General features: G+C 38.4%; 2 protein-coding genes across 2 annotated transcripts; one reads left to right on the forward strand and one right to left on the reverse strand.

Moving 5' to 3' along the window:
* The first annotated feature begins 1,932 nt into the window (after positions 1-1,932).
* cybb (cytochrome b-245, beta polypeptide (chronic granulomatous disease)) lies at positions 1,933-17,353 on the forward strand. Its single transcript, XM_072670979.1, has 13 exons — positions 1,933-2,057; positions 2,368-2,460; positions 5,126-5,236; positions 5,367-5,451; positions 5,640-5,788; positions 8,553-8,734; positions 9,260-9,389; positions 10,236-10,328; positions 10,657-10,910; positions 13,843-14,005; positions 14,591-14,737; positions 15,866-15,990; positions 16,214-17,353. Exons 1-13 carry the CDS (start codon positions 2,013-2,015, stop codon positions 16,329-16,331), a joined length of 1,695 nt encoding a protein of 564 aa, XP_072527080.1. The 5' UTR covers positions 1,933-2,012; the 3' UTR covers positions 16,332-17,353.
* Positions 17,354-17,372: 19 nt separating this feature from the next.
* Positions 17,373-20,426, reverse strand: dynlt3 (dynein light chain Tctex-type 3). Its single transcript, XM_072670980.1, has 5 exons — positions 20,297-20,426; positions 19,526-19,567; positions 19,155-19,278; positions 18,942-19,019; positions 17,373-18,460 (listed from the first exon to the last, which is right to left on the reverse strand). The coding sequence occupies exons 1-5, from the start codon at positions 20,321-20,323 to the stop codon at positions 18,384-18,386; spliced, it is 348 nt and encodes a 115-aa protein (XP_072527081.1). The 5' UTR covers positions 20,324-20,426; the 3' UTR covers positions 17,373-18,383.
* Positions 20,427-20,896: the final 470 nt, after the last annotated feature.

Here is a 20,896-nt window from a genome sequence, read left to right on the forward strand (position 1 = left end):
GGAATGGTAGCTCATGGTTTTTTGTCCAGACTATGAGAAAGAAATGGAAGTATTTTGTAGACGTAACAGGTTATGACAAGTTATTTTTGCAAGTCACAGAAATTCTAGATGTTGGTCTTTTTCTTGTTTATTCTCTTTATAAACTGTTTACTTTCTCTGGAGTATTCACATTTCTATTTTGCACTTCTCTCACTTGCATTTGTGCAGGTTTGCAAATGGAAAGGGACCACTTTTGCACATTATGATCTGAAATATTTTGATAATGGAGGACAAACAATGTAACATTGGAAGGCGCATGATGATTAATGATTGTACCTAAACCTCTGATGCCCTCTGGTGGTTGAATGCATGAACGGCGTGTGTTTATCTTGCAGAATGATCCAAGCGTGGAGGGAAAGTGTCATCTCATAAGTTCCAGTGGCACCTGCAAATGACTGCTTTCTACAGCTTTTTTTTCTGTAAGCAAATAAAAAATAAGGAAAAATAAAGAAAAATTATAAATTATGTATCTGAGGCCTTTATGTTTTATTATTTATTTATTATTTTTTCTCTGTGATTATAGCTACATTTTAGTAATGATAGATTCTATCAATCCCATTATGATGTTTTACCTCAAAACAAAGCTCTCTGTTCACCTGGACCTTCATTTTCACTTCTTGTATAACATAAATGTGCCTTTGTCTCCATAGTGACCAGGGCCTTACTGTCTTTTGTGTGTAGGTGTGTATGAAACTCAAGGGGAATTCCACTAACTTCTCAAATTTACGGCATAATTCCTTTATTTACCATCTGTGACCCCAGATGTGTCTTCTGACCATTATACGTAATGTTGATAACGGTGAAACAGTAATACATCGAAAAGTGTGTTTTACTGGGCTGTCATCTAGCTTCATGACACTGTACGTGCACATTTCTGCTAGAATGTAGATATAGGTAGAACACGAGAGGCAGTGTGAAATAACAGCACAGCTGTCGTGTGCTTGATTGCTTTTATACAAGAGTTCTGAAAATAAATAAAATAAGAAATAAATAAACTGAGCCGTGAACGTTGCATTTTTATGTCTTAATTTTAGCATTTACGTCCGCCAACGTATAGCTCCTTAACAAGCAGCTTGTTGCTACGTCACAGAAACGAACTCCACTCTCTGAACAGCCTGCAGTTCCTTCTCCAGCTTCTTACATAGACCAGCAAATTAAAACCTTATTCAGTTTTTTTTTTTTTTATTGTTATTATTATTTATTATTGTGGGGTTTTTTTGTGTGTTTCTTCGTTCATTATATGATTTATAGCAACAGCAATTGGCAGAGTGAGACAGTGTTTGTGAAAACAATGAAAAACAATAAAAAATGGTCTGTTATAGCGAAATTCGCAGCTAATCAGCTTGCATGGGCGGAACAAACTGTCTCATAATTGTACTATGAAAATTTTTTCTTCAGTCGAAACTTTATCTCAAAATCAAACAATGTCTTAGGCGCCACAGAACATATTTTACCAAATTATTTGGAACTACAATTACAAACTGTGAGGAAGCTTTCTGAGGCATTCAACTCCTCAGACATCTGATTTCATTCACCACAACTGTTCACATAACAATTCACATTCTGTCAGTTTCTCTAGAACGGAGCATTTCACCCTGTTACACTGTTTAAATCTTAACCCTTTAATTACGCTTGGGAAATTCCCCACTAAACACAGCAGCAGTTATCAACACTTTTTTATAAATAGATTTGTATATAGATAAGTGAAGCTCCAATCTCTCTCTCTCTCTCTCTCTCTCTCTCTCTCTCTCTCTCTCTCTTTCAAAATGTTGGGGGAACTTTGCTTCATCACCTCTAATGTGTTCAGTCTGTCAGGCTTATGAAACTTCCTCTATGACTCTCTGCCTTAAATACCAAACACCTTTCACTTCTCTGCATCACTCTGTCTCTCTTTCACACGTACACACACACACACACACACACACACACACACACACTCCCTTACATACAGGCTCTTTGGTTCGTCTTTCAGCATGGGCAATTTTGCAGCAAATGAAGGACTATCCGTATTTGTTATTGTAAGTGTTGATTTTAAGTTTTTGAGGACTTGTTTCTGCTGCGTAAATTTGCATTACATTTACTTTACTCAAATGTGCATATTATCTTCACCATAATAAAATATATTAAGGCCATTATTGACAAAGTTAAACTCTCAGTGTAATTGATTTTTATTGAGGTGGAAATTCAGTTTTCTTATTTCTTCAATGTGTTTTCTGTAGACTGTTAAGACTTAACATATATTATATTGTATATATTAATTCATCATGTAATATATATAACCTTGTAATATATATATATAACCTTAAATAACATTGCATTCTTTTTCAGCTGGTATGGCTTGGGATCAACGCTTTCCTCTTTGTTCATTTCTACATGGCCTTTCTTGTTGATCGCTTCTACTACACCAGAGTCATCCTTGGGGTAAGGCCCAGAGTGCCCATTTATTTTTATTTTTTTTCTGTAGTTGCTCGTGCGTAGTGCATCTAGCAGGTCAGTAATTTCTGAATAATACTTTTACAACGTTATTTTCATAAATGCAGCTTCAAATTTACATATCAACATTGTTTTCCAATGAGCTGTCATTGCGTTGTACTTTGCTGCTTCACTATCTTCTATGCATCAAAGGACACTGCACATATGGTGGAGCAGGTGTTAGAGCTTAAAGTAGTTACAAAGGAAACCAAATTCATCACTTCTCTCTCTCTGTGTTGGATGCACACACACACACACATACACACACACACCAAAAACTTGATTTGGAGCATGTAAAAGAGGTAGTACAAAAGATGTTAAAATGCAAATTTGAATAAACACAAGTCAATTTTAATTAAAACTGATTACATCTTATATTTTGTTAACTCAACTTTATGTATTTAAATGATATCCTACCTCACATTTTTGAATCCCACACAGCTGACTTAAAAACAACAGTGAATGTACAGCTTCCTCATGGGCTCAAATAGCAAAATTAGTCGCACAGTAAATTTACCTTTTTGTTCTACTTTCGATACAGAATGGTTCAGTGTCAGAAGATCATATGTTTGAATCCAACTTTACCAAATTGTTCATCTGTTCAATTTTCAAAAAGCGGTAAAAAGCAATTTAACCAGCTTTATTCAGCTTAAACTAAATATTTACATTCACATAGTTTTTTATGTTCACACCGTTAACTTCCTGGTTATCACATGAAGTTCGTTTTAAAAGGGGATCTTTTAAAATTTCAGCTCCTGTTAGTACCTAGGTTATATAAATTACCGTAGTTAATTTTTTGTAGTGCCTAACATTAGTCGATACCAGTTCAATCTTTGTGTTTGTATAACTAAATAATACCATGCAGTTTAGATAAGATGTGCTGTTACTAAATACTGAAATAAAAAAAAACTTTTTTTTGTAACAGTTTCTAGAACGAGACATTCTGGTCTGATTTATTTAGTTTAGTAGAGATCTTTCTTAAAATGACTGTTTTATAGTATATCAAGTCAAGTCAAGTCAAGTCAGATTTATTTGTATAGCGCTTTTTACAACTGTTGTCGTCACAAAGCAGCTTTACATAATTAGTAATTAATAAAAGACAGAGACAAAGAAGAAATACAGTAAGATATAAAGGAACAAAGGCCCCCAGTGAGCAAGCCAACGGCGACAGTGTCAAGGAAAAACTCCCTCAGAGCTGGAGGAAGAAACCTTGGGAGGAACCAAGACTCACAAGGGGGACCCATCCTCCTCTGGTCAGAACTATTTAAACATTAATGATAAAATTACCAAATCAGATACAACAGATAGTTAATGGTGGTGATATTAATAGTGGCAGATAGTTAAGAGTCCATTTAGGTTTTAACATGGTCATTAAACAGGTAGCAGTGGTAGGCGGGTGAGCCTGCTGGTTGGACCGGTAGGTGGCAGCTGGTTTGACGCAGGTAGAGGGGACCTCAGCGGGCAATCTTCCAGCAGGTCGGGCTGGGTGGCCATTTACTCGGAGAAGCTAAAAAGAGAAAGTTCTGAGAGGAATTTTATGGAGGGCATAGAATGTTGAGCAGTATCTGAATGTGTCTGACGATTCCAGCAGGTCTGACTATAACAGCCTAGTTAAAAGAAGAGAGTAATCTGTAAATCTACTGTCCACTGTTTTGGCAGTAGCCATATCTAGCATTTTGTTTTATAGCATGTACTGTTATATATATATATATACCCTTTTATTTACCTTTTGAGAATGTCCATACTGCTGCCGGCTGGGCAATAATGTCTGTTAATGCCTTAATGGTGCATAAATCACTGTGGTTAAAACAAAGACTTATCCTTACAAAGACTGATCCTTTAAAATATGCCTGGATCGCCCGATCTGGATCCACTGGTTTGGATCATAAATAGCTTTTTTAAAGTCATTTGACCCCCCACTCCCCACCCCCCACACACTTCCATTGCACTCTATGCAGTGGGAAAATACATATTACTCACACTGTACACACATGACTCAGCTGACACTGACATAAACATTCTTGGTAATGACTTTGCCCACATGTTTGTTTCTTAAAGACATGTAGTAATCAGTAAATCCACTGTGTTGGCAGTAGCCATATCTAGCTTTTTGTTTTTGTAGTTGAGCTTAGCTGGGATTCAGTGAAACTTTCTGAGCACTATCAGCATTCAGAATGGTGAAAAACTTTGATTAGGTAATTTCTTCCATAAAAAAGCTCATCCTCATTCTTCATGATCTTAGTCAATTCAATAAGGTACATGTGGTCCAAAAACACATTCTACTCTGCTACATAGTATGTAAAGTACGCCATCATTTGTAGCACAATCATATGCAGGGTTGTGGGTTTGATATCTGGGTTCACTTGAGCAAGGTCCTTAATCTTAGCGAAGGATCAGACATATGTGATCACTGTATCTTGTTAAAAGATGCAACATGTCAAAAGATGTAGGCCACATTTCTTTCTTTCCAACACAAATGGTCAATGTGGTTGTCTTTGTCTTCATCTGTAAGGAAAGAGCTTCACAGAATATTTAATGTGGACAAAATGCTGTGACTACCCTGGCAAACATTGAGATGTTTGGTTGAGCTTGTGCCTGTTAATCCCCCCCCCAGCATGCTTTGTCCTGGGCGAGGGCTCCAGCTGCGTGTCTGAACTTTAACTGCATGTTGATCCTGCTGCCGGTCTGCCGCAACCTGCTCTCCTTCCTCCGGGGCTCCATACAGGTCAGATACAGACACACACAAGCGGCCAGACAGACAAAAGAAATAAAAGCAGTCACTAAACACCTGATACAAGCAAGAAAACTGTAATTGTATCTATATGAACTGTGTGTGAATACATGCATTTCTGCAGTGCTGTAGCCGTACCGCTGCCCGCCAACTAGACAGAAACATCACTTTCCACAAACTGGTGGCCTACATGATTGCCTTCCACACAGGTAGCTATCTATATTTGACATCTGTCTAGCACAAAAAAAAATCATGATTTCATGACTTCTTATTCATATGGAATGTTTTGTTTACTTTAGCTGAAACGTAAAAATATTGATGTCTGTTGGGAAATGTTGGATCAGCGTGTCATGGTCTGAGCTGAACCCTCCAACCATCTCTTCTGTGTTTCTCTCAGCGGTGCACATCATTGCTCATCTGTTTAATTTCGAGCGCTTCATGGATGCCCAGCTGGAGGCCAACAGTAGCTCCCTGCCTCATGTCCTCTCTCTGATCGGCAACAGAAACAATGAGTCCTTTCTAAACCCAATTAGGAGCAATGAGACGGTGAGTGACACTGGTCTGGACTGGAAATTGTCAAGTCCAAACCTTTAAAAATGATAAAAATATGTAATATAAATTTGTAGTAGTCGGAATTTGTTGTTTTTAGAATGCATTTTGACAGTTACCTACATAACATGCCCATGGGTGGAACATGGGCTATGTTTTTCAGGTGGTCTGATTGGTACATGTGTTGTAACTGGGACACAATTGGGCTTTCCAAATGAGCCTCACCATTACAGCTCACCTTAATCTCATATGGGTCCCATATGACCCGGTATGTAGTGTACAACCCAGATGGAACCAATGTTTAACCCCTCCTGGTCCCATCACTGACCCTAGTGGGTATCCATATGTGGGGCCAATATGAAACCCATGGCCAAACTTTCTGGTGCCCGGTTGGCTACCCATACAGGCCCTGCATGGACATGTTATCTGGGTAACTGTCAAAATGCATTCTAAAAACAACAAACTATGACTTCCATTCAAAATCAGCATTTTCAGCATGATATTGATTGATTGATTGATTGATTAGTGACTTATCAGATCAGTGTTATCACCAGTCATAAGGCTTTCCTTCTGCTTATTTCTAGCTGGCTAGCTCTTAGATAACAATTATAGTAACATACTGAGAGTCTGTTGGGTGTGACAAGCTGATTCAGAGGGCAGTTAATATAGCCATAATACTAGCTAGCTAAATCACAAAATGCTCAAACCCTAAAATAATATTTTCTCTTCACAACAATTTGTATGTAAACAGGGCAGAAAGCTTAAGGCTAAACGAAGTTATATTACATGCCTTTGTGAAAATTCCATAAACTTTTATCTTTTCTGCATATGTGTGTATTAAAGTCTTAACGAGAGGGCCAGACTACACAAAATAGGGGTAAATAAATTAATGTGGGAGAAAATCTTTTCTTGTGATATTGTAAGGCGAGTTTTGAAATATGGGTTGTTTGCAGCAGTTCAGGAATCTCCCACATGAGCACACTGTGGGTGGAAGTTCTTCTCTTTTTGGTGCAGGACAACTTCCCTTAGTCTGCCCTTATAAAGGAACCTAAGAACCAGTGTTAACTGTAAAGGGACCCCTCAGGGCCACACTAATCTCTCTCTCTGTCTTGTCATTTACATACACACACACAAACATGAAAAGAAATTCCCTCACTAAGTCGCTCACTCACTCACTCACTAACCCCACATCACCATCATGCTCTGTTGCCTGCAATGTGATGACATGCTGTTGCCATGGCAACAGTGTGACCTCTGCATACAGGAATAGCACAACAAGAGGAAGAGCCCTTCAGCATAACAGAACAATAAATAATGTCATCCTGTCTGACAAATGCCGGACCTTTGACCGCAGTGACGGGGAACATTGCTATTGGCAGAATTGCTAGAGGATGGCCAATATTATGTCTGTATTAGTGCAGTTTACTTGAGGATTTAGAGTTATATAATTTCTTTTAAATGAGGTAGATATTTCTTTATTATTCATGTTTTTATGCTTTTGTGACTTGGTATTGGTTTTGTATATGTTATAAAAACAACACAGTCTCACATAACACATTTTCTCCCTTTTTTATAAAGTGTTATTTTCAGTTATTTAGATTTTTTTATTTGAATTTGTAATTGTAATTTTAAAACTGCTACATAATTTTTCTTTATTATCTTCACCAAAAATCAAATGTCCACAAATGTTCTTCTTACCTAAAAAAATGTTGATCCATTTTTCCTTCTTTAGTTTTGCATAGGAGCTATGAAGCTAATGTAGACAGTGATGGAATCATGTAGCCACCAGTTTAGGTGATGAGTATCAATACATGCTCACATAACACGCCTCAAATCACATTGAGTCGTAACGGTGTAATGGAGTGTAAAATGGTCCAAGTAACTGATCCACAATTTAACATTAATCCTGCACCATTAAGGTCTTCACAAGGGTCATCAGGTAGGCAACTCCCTTTGTCAGTGTTTTGCTGAATTAAGCCCATGACACCTCTGAAAGACTTAACAGTGAGGTCTGGCCTCCCAGACTATTCCCCTACAAGCTCACTTCACAGAACTATGACTTACCCAAGTACAAAACTGTAGACCCACATTGGCCTCCCTGGTGACTAAGGCTGTACCTGGCCTACTGGCACCGTTAATGCATGCTCAGTGCCACCAGTTCCATGTGGATTACCATGATAACACTATACTAACAGCAAATGCACAAAACAGCTTATGTCTCCCACCACGCTACATCCTACATCCAACCTCTGCTCTTCTTATCCACAACCACTGACTAGCTTTGACAATTCAATGGCTGCCCTCAACACACAAATAAAAAAAATCAACCAGCAAAAATGTGGTGGACTTTGCTACAACGCTCTTAACACCTGTCTCTACTGATCTAGTATATATGCCTGTTACCCACTACCTTTCATCTCATTTCTCAACCTCTGGCTTTCGTTAGCAACCATATCTTCAAATGGGACTGTTAGCTCTATAAAATAATCCTAGAACAACACAATGTCCGGTCTCAGTGTAGTTACCACAACGCAATGTGGAAACCTGTAGCCTAGTGCCAACATCTCCCAACAGCTTCTTATTTCCTGCATCACCTCATTAAGCAATAAGTTTAACATAACACATTCTCAAGGACTAGACATCTTCAGTATATTCAACCATCGTATGTGCTATCTAGCCAAATATGAATCATGATGGCTTTTGTGGTTATTGGATATTTGTGGTTTTTGATTGATAATGCTTTTCTTTTCTCATTCTGCAGAACCCAACAATTGTGATGTTTACCACAGTGGCAGGGCTGACCGGCGTGGTCATCACCCTAGCACTCATCCTCATCATAACGTCCTCCATGGAGGTGATCCGCAGGTCCTACTTTGAGGTCTTCTGGTTCACCCATCACCTCTTCATTGTGTTCTTCATTGGTCTAGTACTGCATGGGATTGGGTGAGTGAGGACAGGAAATGAGGCACTCCAAAACACACACACACTAAAGTCTATGCCTGTGATTGAACTGGACGCCTTCTTCCTCATTAGTATTGTTCCACATAGGGAGGGACTGTTTAGTTTGCAGAGTACTGGTAGAAACACAAATGAATTTTAGCTTTTAACAAAGACTCGCAATGCATTTTGGTATTGGTACATTCACCTTGTCTAGTGCATTGTGGGAGACTGTAGCGCCCTCAAAAGCATGCTCAAATTCCACTTTTTGATTCGGACACTCAAGAGAAAAATGAACTTTGCACTCAATAATGCCCTAAAACGTAAAAACAGGGTGCCATTTTGGTCAAAATACATATTGCTAAGTTTCAGCTTCTGGATTTTGTAAAAAGTGTGAAAAGTACATGAGAAGTGAAACTATGACTCAACATGACCACATTACAGGATTATGCGCAACATAATAGTGGTAATAATAATTGGAGTGTGTCAACTATATATGCATGTGTTTGCGTGTGTGTTGTCTCTTGTCAGTCGCATTGTGCGAGGCCAGTCTTTTAAAAGTCTGGAGCAGCATAACCCTGAGATATGTCACAGTCAATTTAAGGAATGGGGCAAAGATTCCACCTGCCCTGAGCCGGAATTTGCTGGAAATCCACCAATGGTAAGCCCATCTTACCTTTCCACTAGCTCTAACATATTAACATATACTCAAACAGACTCTGTGATATACTGTACATAGAAATACAGAGCATATGTCCAAAAGCTTACTGGATAGATAAACCCAATGGTTATAATGGCCCCTGTCAAGAAGTGGGATATTCATAATAGGCAGTAAGTAAAGTTTTTGGAGGCAGGAAAAATGGGTAAGCATTAGGATCTGAGCCGATTTCACAAGAGCCAAATTGTGAAGGTTGGAAGACTGGGTCAAAACATCTCCAAAACATTAGGCAGGTCTTGGACCATGGAAGGACAAGGCGTCAGGGTAATGGGTGCCCAAACCTAACATTGTATTGTAATATTGAATTCCATGCCTCAATCAGTCAGAACTGTTGTTATGGATGATTGGTGTATATATATTTTATATATCGTCTATAAAAAGTATTCCAATCTGAAGAACAATTTACGCATGTAGATGGTTCTTGGGGATGATGGTTCTTAGAACCACTAGAATGTTTTTTTGGACACACTGACTTTGATTGGCAAAACAACAAAACATCTGTATGTTTATAACATGCTGCACTGTATAAATCACATACAGTACTGAACAAACAACTTGCCTTTGTCATAACTAATAAGCAGTGATCTATGGATATCTACATGTGCGCCACTTGCAGATCTCTTCTTGTGGTTCACCTAGAATTACAAAGCAATGTTTTATTAGGTTAAATAAAGTGTGCTGCTGGGGTATTTCAATGAAAAAAAAAAGGCCTGTACAATACATTATGTGCATCAAGGTCTGCAAGTTCGTTCTACATGACTTGTAAAATGGCTCATTTTTTCTTCACAGACGTGGAAGTGGGTGGTTGGGCCGATGTTTCTGTACCTGTGTGAGAGGCTAGTGCGATTCTATCGCTCACAGCAAAAAGTGGTCATCACCAAGGTCAGTGGCCATGATGCAGTGCAAGAATTCCTACATCCACATCTATTTTTAATTACTTTTAAGGAAGATATCTGTTGGCTTTGAGGACAATATAGAGGTATTAACCAAGATCAAATAAAACATACTGTGAATCATTGACTTATTGATTGTCGTAGAGATGTCCATTTTGTTCTCCTAGGCCTCTGGTCAGTTTAGTGCAACAAATGTATGTGCATTCACAGATGCCTGCCATAGCATTATTTATACGTGATTAGTTTGATACAATTAGGATTTATGGAGCTACATGCTGTAGTACCATTACCATAAAGTCTTATCCACACTTCACCAGGTGGTAATGCACCCATCCAAAACCCTGGAGCTGCAGATGAAGAAAAAGGGCTTCAAGATGGAAGTGGGCCAGTACATCTCCATGCAGTGTCCATCCATCTCTCAGCTGGAGTGGCACCCCTTTACCCTGACCTCTGCCCCTGAGGAGGACCACTTCAGCGTCCACATCCGCATCGTTGGGGACTGGACACAGGCCCTCTACTCTGCATGTGGAGGGGACAAAAAAGGGGTGCAGGATGCCTGGGAGCTGCCCAAGTAAGAAAGCATTACCAACATAAGCAAAGTGTAAAGTTTTGCAAGAGAACTTAAAACATATTAGTGGCTGTGTCAGCTATCAAAGGTACTGGCCTTAAAGGCTCCAGCAGCTGATCAGTTCTCTCTGCCTTGAACCCCTAGATGCATCAGGGAGAGTATAATGCGACCAAATTAGGCCACTTAAAATACTATTACATTAGCACAGTTTAATGCAGAAAAGCGATTTACAGTCTTGACTTTAGGGGGTTAAAACAGTGACTAAACCTTGGAAAAGTAACATACATGATATGGACAAACGTATTGGGACACCTGCTCATTCATTGTTTTGTTCAAAGTCAAGGGCATTAAAAAATAGTTTGTCCTGCTTTTGTGGGTGTAACTGTCTTTAGACTAGATTTTGGAACATTGCTGTGAGGACTTGATTACATTCAGTGACAGGAGTATTATTGAGGTCACCATGATTACATGCTCACCTCATCCCAAAAGAGCAAAATCATTCCAGAGAGCACAGCTCAATGCTGGAGGGCTTTATATTCCTCTAGACCAGACCTGTCATTAGGCATGGTGCTAATAGGTTTATGTTTATCTGCTCCAGAGAGTCCTATTCTATTGACAACATTCCTCTACAGGGCCTAGACAAGCGTGTGTGTGCATTTGCACATCTGGGTCAAGTAGCTGAACTGAATGTATTTATTAGAAGAGGTGTGCACAAACATTTGGACACATTGTGTGCTTATGAGTATTCTGCATCAGGACATCACTGCTTTGGATTGCAAATGATTGAAGGATACACAAGACACTTTAAAGAGTTAAAGCACTTATATAGCATCTCAGAGAAAAAAACACTTAACTGATTAGGCCTTTAAATAACTGTGAAAAATAGGTGTGAGAACAGAGGCAGTGCTGTGAACTTGTCATTTGTGTGAAAGCTGTGCAAACATAGTGTTTCTCTTTTGGTATGCTGAAGAGGATTCCTAAAAGACAAAGGCTTTATTGGTATGCGGGTTTGATTTGACTGGCTGGGTCACATCTAGAGACATGAAAATCAATTCTAATTATGCAAATGCTAAAAGTGTGAATTTATCTACATCAGTTGGGATCCTTTACGGATTTGTAAATGTATTTTTATTTATAGTTGTTCAGTGTAGTAACTCAAACTGGATCACAGAAGCTCCAGCTTCTTTGATGACCTTTTGATAAATTTACTGTCACCTTGGGATTGAACTGGCCAGAAGAACTCACTACAAAACATTTATCATCCAACTGAGACATTGGCTCTGTTCCAGTTAGCTTACTACATACTACAATGCATCCTAGTTTTTAACACTATTTAGGGATTGACTGATGCATGAAATATGAAGAGAGAGCAAAAACACTCATGTCTTTGTTAAGTATTATTATTACCAGTACGTTGACTTCTTTTACGTAACTCCTTAATGTCCACCTTTCTTTTTTTTCTTTGTCCGCCACCCTGACTAAGCACATCATCAAATTAGGCTTGCAACATACACACAGTAATGTTTAGGGTTGCCACCAGTTCCATATAACTGCCTATAAAATTGTTTCTCATTTAATAACAAAAATGCACTGATATACTACACACTGCAACATAGAAAAGTAACTAGCATTGGTTTGAGTAACTGATCGATAGCCGAGCCACCTGGAGTAGTAGTTCCATCTTGATAAAAGCTGCTTATCATTAAACATGCTGCCTATTGTCACAAAATTTCATTATGAATGAATCAATAGAAATGCTGTAAAATGACTTGGAATACAATGAAATCTTTTTCCATTGACTTCATTTGAAAGTTAAGCAGGTCTTTTCCGTCTCCTGTAGAGTTGTCATTTCAGAGATTCATGGCGTTTTTGTGACACAGATGATATGTATATCAAAAAGCCAACGAGTGACAAATCCGTTTTTGCTGCATGTTCGCATGCATGGCTTGGATTCTCGTCAGGGCCTATTCCTGTAAAACTTAGGCAGACCTGAAAAACTTTGCTTTGTAAAAGCAAAGCCTATAAAGACTGTAATGTAATTAATTGTGTCTGTAAGTAACAGTTGTGCAGGGGGAAACCGCATGTGTGTGAAAAGGGGATGTGGCTTGGCAGGACTATACTGCCTAAAGAGAAAGAAGAAGTGAGCAAGATGCAAGCGGATATTTGCAAGGGCTCCAAAAGAGCAGACATTAAGGGGTACTTACAGTGTGTTGATTACTTCATTCTAGACTTTTTTTGCTTCCCCTAAGAAGGAACATTTTGACATATAATGTTTAATAATTTTGGTATATAATAGTAAATGACAGCTTTCCCTGTGAACTGTTTCCTGTGTACAAAATCATTAATCCTGATGGATATAATTAATAGCATATCAAAAAGACTTTATTGTAAGTTGCACTCATTGCTGACACAGCTTCACTAGCGCCTGTAGAGAAGTGTTGGCAATAGAATAGGACTCTTGGGAGCAGATGAACATGAACTTATTGGCACCATGCCTAATGCCAGATGGGCTAGAGGGGTATAAAGCCCTCCAGCATTGAGCTGTGGAGCAGTGGATCTGTGGTGGTACTATATGTTTTGTGGATGATATCATACAACATCCAACAACATGACCTCACTAACGCTCTTGTCGCTGAATGCAATCTTCATGAATGCAATGCTCCAAACTCCAGTAAAAGGACTTCTATCCTGGACAGTAGAGACAGTTACTCCAACAAAAGCAGGAGGAACTCTTTTTAATACCCTTGATTTTGGAAGAAATTAATGGGAATGTGTCCCAATACGTTCATCAATCCAGTGTAAGAATCCAACAATCCTACAGGTAGCTCAGTAGCCACAGTTGATGTCAAACCATCAACCATCTACATTTGATAGTAAGTGTGCAATGGGCTTTCAGTAAAGCATGATCAGGCAGCTAAACCTTGGGTGTTTGTAGGATGGCAGTGGACGGCCCATTTGGTACAGCGAGTGAGGATGTCTTCCGTTACGAGGTTGTCATGCTGGTGGGTGCTGGCATTGGCGTCACACCTTTTGCATCCATTCTGAAGTCTGTGTGGTACAAGCATGTCCAGCAGAACACCAATGTGTTTACGAAAAAGGTGAGATTTTTTTTCTTAACTTGAAAACTTCTGTTTCAGGACTGTTTATAATATGTTCACCATAACCAGTCCTCACCTTTTCCTATTGGGATAATCACTAAGAGCATCTCATAGACTATATTTGCTCTCGTGAAGTTTGTTAGAAGACCCCTTTGAGGCGAGAGGACCAAATTATTATTATAATTATAAATTATTGTGATTTAATGTTGTTGTTTTTTTTTTAACAAATCTGAAAAGTTCAAAGCTTCAAATGTTCAAAGCTGTTTATTCAATAAATCAATAAGTAAATAAATAAAACTTTTGAAACCTAGACATTGAATAAGGCTGCATTATCTGTATGAGGGTATGTGCCTGCTGTCAGCTATGAAATTGTGCTGAACCTAATCGTCACACTTCAAAATCTTATTCACTGCTGCGCCAAAACTTATCCAACCCATGACAGGCTTAAATTTGGTGTGTTAAATCAGGGAAGTGTTTTCTTCATACATGAAAATGTAAGAGTGCTTTTGGAAGATGTACATATGAGCACAACTATGAAGAAGCCTGAACGCTGTATGATTTACCATTCTGACCTTCTCCTGGCAGATTTATTTCTATTGGCTCTGCCCAGAGACACAGGCTTTCGAGTGGTTTGCGGATCTGCTGCAGTCTCTGGAGCGCCAGATGAATGAGAAGAGCATGACCGACTTCCTCAGTTACAACATTTATTTGACTCGCTGGAAGGACACAGAGGTCAGACATCCACCCACAGAAATATAACGAGGTCACACAGTGTCACTGATGCGAAGCACCATAATCTATTAGCCAAAGCCTTGGAAAAGCAATACCTCAGTCAGTCACAGGGCAGAACTGTTTTTGAAATTTATTTTCAACAAGGAAAACCTGATCAGTTTGACCCCATTTACACCTGGTAACTTCATGTGACTAGTATCTGAATCGTATTCTGATACGATTTTAACCACATGCATTTATATGCTATCAAATGTCTCTGGTCAGACTGTCAGTCTCTGGTCAGTTACGCTGGTATAACGTGGCTCAGACCACCTCCTGTAGAGGTTTGAGTGATCGGATTTGTATCTGGTTTGAATGTGTATTGGGTGCATTTACACTTGCATTTTTACGTGGCTTGGCCTTATTCCGATTTAATCCTGACATTAAAGACGCATGAAGTGACCAGGTGTAAATGGGATCTTTGTTTGGATGTCTCTAGAACTGCATTGGAGATGGAATTTTAAGACAAAGTATTTCCTACAAAGCTAAAAGGATGGATATTAAAAACCCTGACTGAGTCGATAGTATGGTAGGTTAGATAAACTAAACTTAAATATGTAGCAATCAAGTCAGAAATCAAAAGTAACTGAGGTATAATACTTGTAACAGCTTGTGGTCTAATGGAACTACAATGGGCTAAAACAGGACTGGGATAATCTATTAAATGTAATCCAGAACCACTGGAAATATTCTAGTGTTGAGGTACTGGAGTCCAGTCCAATTTCAACAGCAAATGAATGATCTTGGTTTGGTAGTGGGCTTGAGTTTATTTCAGTCAGTCTTATCTAGGTCTCAAATCAAGAAGGTCTCTGAAATGTTCTCAAGACCAGCTGAATGCTATATTTTACTGTTATTGACATCTTATTAGATCATGTTCAATGATGAACACTGAGAAAAAAAGTTAACCAAAACTTAACTAAGTTAACTAACCAATAACATCTACATGTCCAAAATAAATCTACATTCTGATTGGCTATCCAGGTCTAAACTTTGGGTCTTAGTTTTGTCTCTAGTGGCCATGATGACAATATACTACAGATGGTATATAAACAACAATGTCCTGAATGATTGTCCTTTCATTCCTTGCAGGCTGCCCACTTCAGAGTTCACCATGAAGCAGAGAATGACCCCATCACTGGCTTGAAGCAGAAGACTCTGTATGGCAAGCCTAACTGGGACAACGAGTTTAACGCTATTGCTACCAGTCACCCAGGGTATGTATGCGCTAATGCACACAAGTTGCTGACAAATCATGATAGTGTTAAATGCATTACTATATGGTTTAAAAAATCAGTCAGATTCACTTAGCAAGTCTGCGATGACATTATCCTTCAACCAATACTAATGTGGTCTATTGGGTTTAACCCACCGTATCCACAGATCTGTATGTGCTGTTTTTGTGCACTTAAAGACAGCCCTAATTTCCCTCTTCCTCAGGTGTAAAGTGGGCGTGTTTCTTTGTGGACCTACACCTCTGGCCAAAGCCTTGGAAAAGCAATGCCTCAACCAGTCACAGGGCAGAGCTGAATTTATATTCAACAAGGAAAACTTTTGATCATGTCGTTTGGCTGGATCCAGCACTGCATGGCGATACAGTGCAATTTTAAGGCACACTGTGTTTAAAAAGAAAAAAAAGCATGCTTTCAGTAGATTTTCTACAAAGCTAAAGGATGGATATCAAAAACTCATGAAACGCATCAGTGTAAGCTTGTATGTATGCATGTGTGTAAAATATCTAAATGCTAGTGTAAACTAAAATGCAACTAAAATCTCTTTGGTTTTAGAGTGCAATAATCTACTTGTCACATGATTTTGTTGTTTTAGTTTTTTTTTTTTGTTGTTGTTTCTACAATCTAAGTAATCAGACTACATCTTAGTACAGAGTGGGCAGTTGCGTTTGTCCGATAATGTCTAAACTATTTGATTATAGGAACAACTCCAGAACAACGCCAGTTTGCATTGCTTTGCATGTAGTTACCGATTAATAATTAGGGTGTAATAAAGTCATGTATAGTCACAGAGCAAGAGCTATTTGTATTATTATAAAAAAATATTTGTATTAATATAAAAAGAAGACTTTCGAAGATATATGAAATTCCATGTTAATTTTCACAAGCTGTCATGTTCCCCACGATGCATGGCTATTTCAGGACTTTGCCTTTCTTTTCGCCTCAATTGTGAAATTGCAGAGTTTTCAGGTTGCAGAAGTGTCTGTGGAAATAGCTGACCAGTTATTCACCACAGCACTCAGAGGCTTTCAAAAAACTTCCTCTTTCACAGTTAGTAACGAAATTAAAAATGTCAGAAAACAAATCTGTTATCATTGAATGATTTAGTTCCAAAATGCATTAAAAACCATTCTGTATATTTATGTACAGTTTTTAGACAACATTTTGTTTTTAGAAGTGGGCTTTACACACACAAGAAATTTCCAATGCAATATATTAATTCATTCTCAATTACCTGTTATTACTGGAGAAAGTAAATGAGTTTTTTAATTGCCATGAAACTGGGTTTTATTACAATTTACATGCAATGGCATAATGCGTTTTGTAATAAAATGTAATTTTGGACAAACATCGCAAAGCTAAACTGGTAAATTACACAAATTTGTTTTTATTCTTAAGCTGTTCATAAATAGATATAGAGCAAAAAAAAAACAAAGACACACTCAAGGGACAATTTTCATTCATTTGTTGTTACAATTGCCTTGTTCCTGGTTGTTTACATGTTGTACAGTATAGCATATTCTGAAAGATCTGTCGCATGTACACACCTTTATGGATGGGGTTGGATCTTAAATGTTTTTCACACTTAATACTGAAATCAATTCAAATAAAAGAATTGCAATATTTGTGTTTCTAAAAAACATTCATCTATTAAATCTGTGATCACCAACTGCTCGAAACTTTCGAAAATCTACCTTTCCTCAGACATCAGTTCAAACCTTTGGTTTGGTGGATCTGCTGAATGTGGTGTATTGGATTTATGATGGAGAACAAGCTGACAGAAAGGTAGCTCTTCAGAGGAAAGTTTGGTGACCACTGTCCTGTTCTTTCATGACTTTCAGAATGCTGTATAAAGTTTATAGTACAATTGCAGTTAAAAAAAAAATCAATACTTTGCTGCTGAAAATCAGATGTATTTCTTTGTATATTTTTCATTGTGTGAATACATTCTCAGTGATCGCATTATGAATGCTGCATTAGCAAGGTCGCAATGAGATTAACTAAGCAAGCAAATGTTCTCATTCAATTAAAACAAACTCAGATTCAAACTGAATGAACAAATCACTTAATTAAATACTATACTGTACATATTTGCAGTCTTTCTGCACAAACCCAAAGAAGTCAAAAATGAGGAATGGCGACTACTGGTAACTTTAACATCAAGGACAAGCAGTTATAATACAATATAAAGTTTACACCGTGGGCACAAGAGGACTCAGTCATTAAAGGACATGCCACTCCAAAGCTAAATAGCAAAGGGCTTTGGAACAGACATTATGCACAGGTTGGTTCAGTATGCTGAAATAAGGTGGTGGCACCCTCTAGTGTCTGAGTGTGTATATTGGTCTCACGGTTTGATGTTGGCCCTGGTTCCTTGTTCAGAGAGTGACGGCGACAGCAAACACACTAACAACGCAGTACATGGTGCGGTTCTCCCATCTCACTGTACAACTTCCTACAGACAGAACACAAAAAATACCAAACAAAGTCAAATTCATTAACTCCCACTCTGACTGGAATCAACTGTGCCTATATTTATGTGCCTTAAAGCATGGTTATAGTGCAATGCATGTATGTGTTACACATGTTTATGTTGCATATGTCATATGTCAATATGTCAATACTTGTAATATATAGAAAACAATGATTTGATTGTAAGTCACTTTCAAGAAGAACATCTGCCGTAAATGTATATCGTAATCCTACATTCTTTTTTACTTTTTTTATTGCTGGCATATATTAATACCCTGATCACTCAAAACATGTATCTGGAACTGTGATTGGTCAATATATCTGCAGAAGATAGCAATAGTGTTGCGACTGTAATCTCCTTACTCTACTAAAAAGTCAAATACTGTAACAATGACTAAACATTTCCACACTTGTGCTTGTACACTGATCAAATATGAATGTAATACGTATCACCTATCCCTTACCATCAGTTGTAGTGTCCCAGTAACAGGAGTTGGCAGTGTGAAGTCCTGCCCCACTTTTCTGCATCACAGCACAGTTTACTGAAGACACACACACACACACACACACACACACACACACACACATTTATATGCACAGAATCAGTCAGACGTTTTAGTAAAAAAAATGGTAATATATTTATGTGAAATGAAATCATAAAACAGAGGGCATCTTACCAATGTACTTGAATGGCTTGCCCTGTTTCACCAGCTGAGTGAGCGAGTGCTCCACAATGCTGGCTGTCCACTGGTTCACTTTATTCTGGCTGTAGTCCACACCTCCAATTACACCCTCAATGCACTGGCAAACACACACACACACACAATGTAAAATGAAGCTTGCCTCTCCTTAAAAAAAAGTAACTTCTGATCCTTCAGGCACAAGTTAGACATGGGACTTGGTACACAACAAAGCTCTTCATTCAGAGTGAAAGCACACAGCCTACTGCTGTAAATGAGAGAACATAAGATGGTTCATGTTTTAACATCAAAACTTAACACTCTGGTTGTTTATATGTCTTCACTGATGTGTCTTCATGTTTAGTTACCTCTTTAACAGCGTTACTTGCTTCATCAGGATTAAAGGCCACCTAAATAAAACATGGGTAAAAGATTTATTACGAACTTTCAAAACTGTTATTTGCAAAACAAGGTTTTGTTCCACGTAGTACTCCACATTTCTCAGGAAGGTGGCTATATTCCGCTGAACGCGAAGCTGAACTGTATTACATTTTTAATCATATTTAGCAGGTTTGACATTTGGCCATAGTTTAAAAATTGACCCCCAGATTTATTTTTCTCTAGGCTGGTTGTCGCGTTAGGACCCAGAGCTTAACGGGAGCCTCCTCCTTGAATCTTACGTAGCCATGTAAATAAAACTAATAATCTGCATCCGAGATTATTTATTAATCAACCCTAGACAAATAAAAGTATCTGCCAAATCAAACTTGTGGATATTTAGCTTAACAAGAGAAATCTGGAGTAAGTGACGTTAAGCATCGCTCAATCCGAGAACATCACTTGGCCACACCCAGAAACAGCCATTGTATAAATCTGCAACAGTATTCGCAGAAGCGGCTAATTTTAACAACTACAACTGAAAAGAAAACTAAGCTCTAACGACATAAACTACATTAAATAAGATGATAAAGAACGAATCGCTAGCCTTCTGTTTTTCAGAGCTCGTCACTGTGTGAGAATGATCTGTCAGCTCAAGTTAGCAAACGGGGCTAGCTAAGTTAGCTAGCTAGCTGGCCAACAAGCTGGTGTAACTTATCTGTTGCAAATTCTGCGCATAATATAAATAAGAAGTCGAATACCTCATCTCCGGAATGGTATTCTTCCATATTTCCAACAGAAGTTAAAAATCCGTAAAGCCTAAAACCCTTAGAAGAACAGAACTGCTCGCTGGTTGTGAGTTGGCTGGCTGGTTGACAACAAGCAAGTCTGGCTGTGGGAGCATTCACCAACCTCTCCTGCACTGCCACCCAGTGGTGGTCCTCCACTCGCGTGCTGCAGTATCAATGTAGACGGAACACAGAGAATGAAAAAAAAAATGACAACAAAGAATGAATGAAAAACACAGATGTGAACCAGGCCAGATGAATCAGATCAGAAGATGAATATATTCAGAGTGTATTGGTAGACTGTTACACTCTGTATTTGTTCATTAAATCATTATTTAATTCCACTAACAGATGGTGTTACAGTATTTTGCAGGATATTCTTTGTTTATTTTCCAATCACAATTGGTAACAATCAGGAGATATCCTGTTTTCAAATGCAAAGTACTGAGGAAACTGGAGATTCCAAAATAATTCAAAGATTCCTTTTTAGGGACCCCTAACAACCATGCAAGACCTAGTGGACCGCCCAGATGAACTGCAAACCTTTCATCTTTGAGGAGAATTTGGAATCTG

Source organism: Salminus brasiliensis, chromosome 25 (genome assembly GCF_030463535.1).
Source record: "Salminus brasiliensis chromosome 25, fSalBra1.hap2, whole genome shotgun sequence".
Taxonomy (NCBI): Eukaryota; Metazoa; Chordata; class Actinopteri; order Characiformes; family Bryconidae; genus Salminus; species Salminus brasiliensis.

Excerpts from the sequence above, each read along its gene's own strand:
- cybb (XM_072670979.1), top strand. The coding sequence starts at position 2,013 with ATGGGCAATTTTGCAGCAAATGAAGGACTATCCGTATTTGTTATT. Across the intron at positions 2,461-5,125 it reads ACACCAGAGTCATCCTTGGG|CATGCTTTGTCCTGGGCGAG; the intron begins GTAAGGCCCAGA and ends TCCCCCCCCCAG. Across the intron at positions 5,452-5,639 it reads CATGATTGCCTTCCACACAG|CGGTGCACATCATTGCTCAT; the intron begins GTAGCTATCTAT and ends TGTTTCTCTCAG.
- dynlt3 (XM_072670980.1), bottom strand. The coding sequence starts at position 20,323 with ATGGAAGAATACCATTCCGGAGATGAG. Across the intron at positions 19,279-19,525 it reads CAAGTAACGCTGTTAAAGAG|TGCATTGAGGGTGTAATTGG; the intron begins GTAACTAAACAT and ends TGTGTTTGCCAG. Across the intron at positions 18,461-18,941 it reads CTGGGACACTACAACTGATG|GAAGTTGTACAGTGAGATGG; the intron begins GTAAGGGATAGG and ends TTCTGTCTGTAG.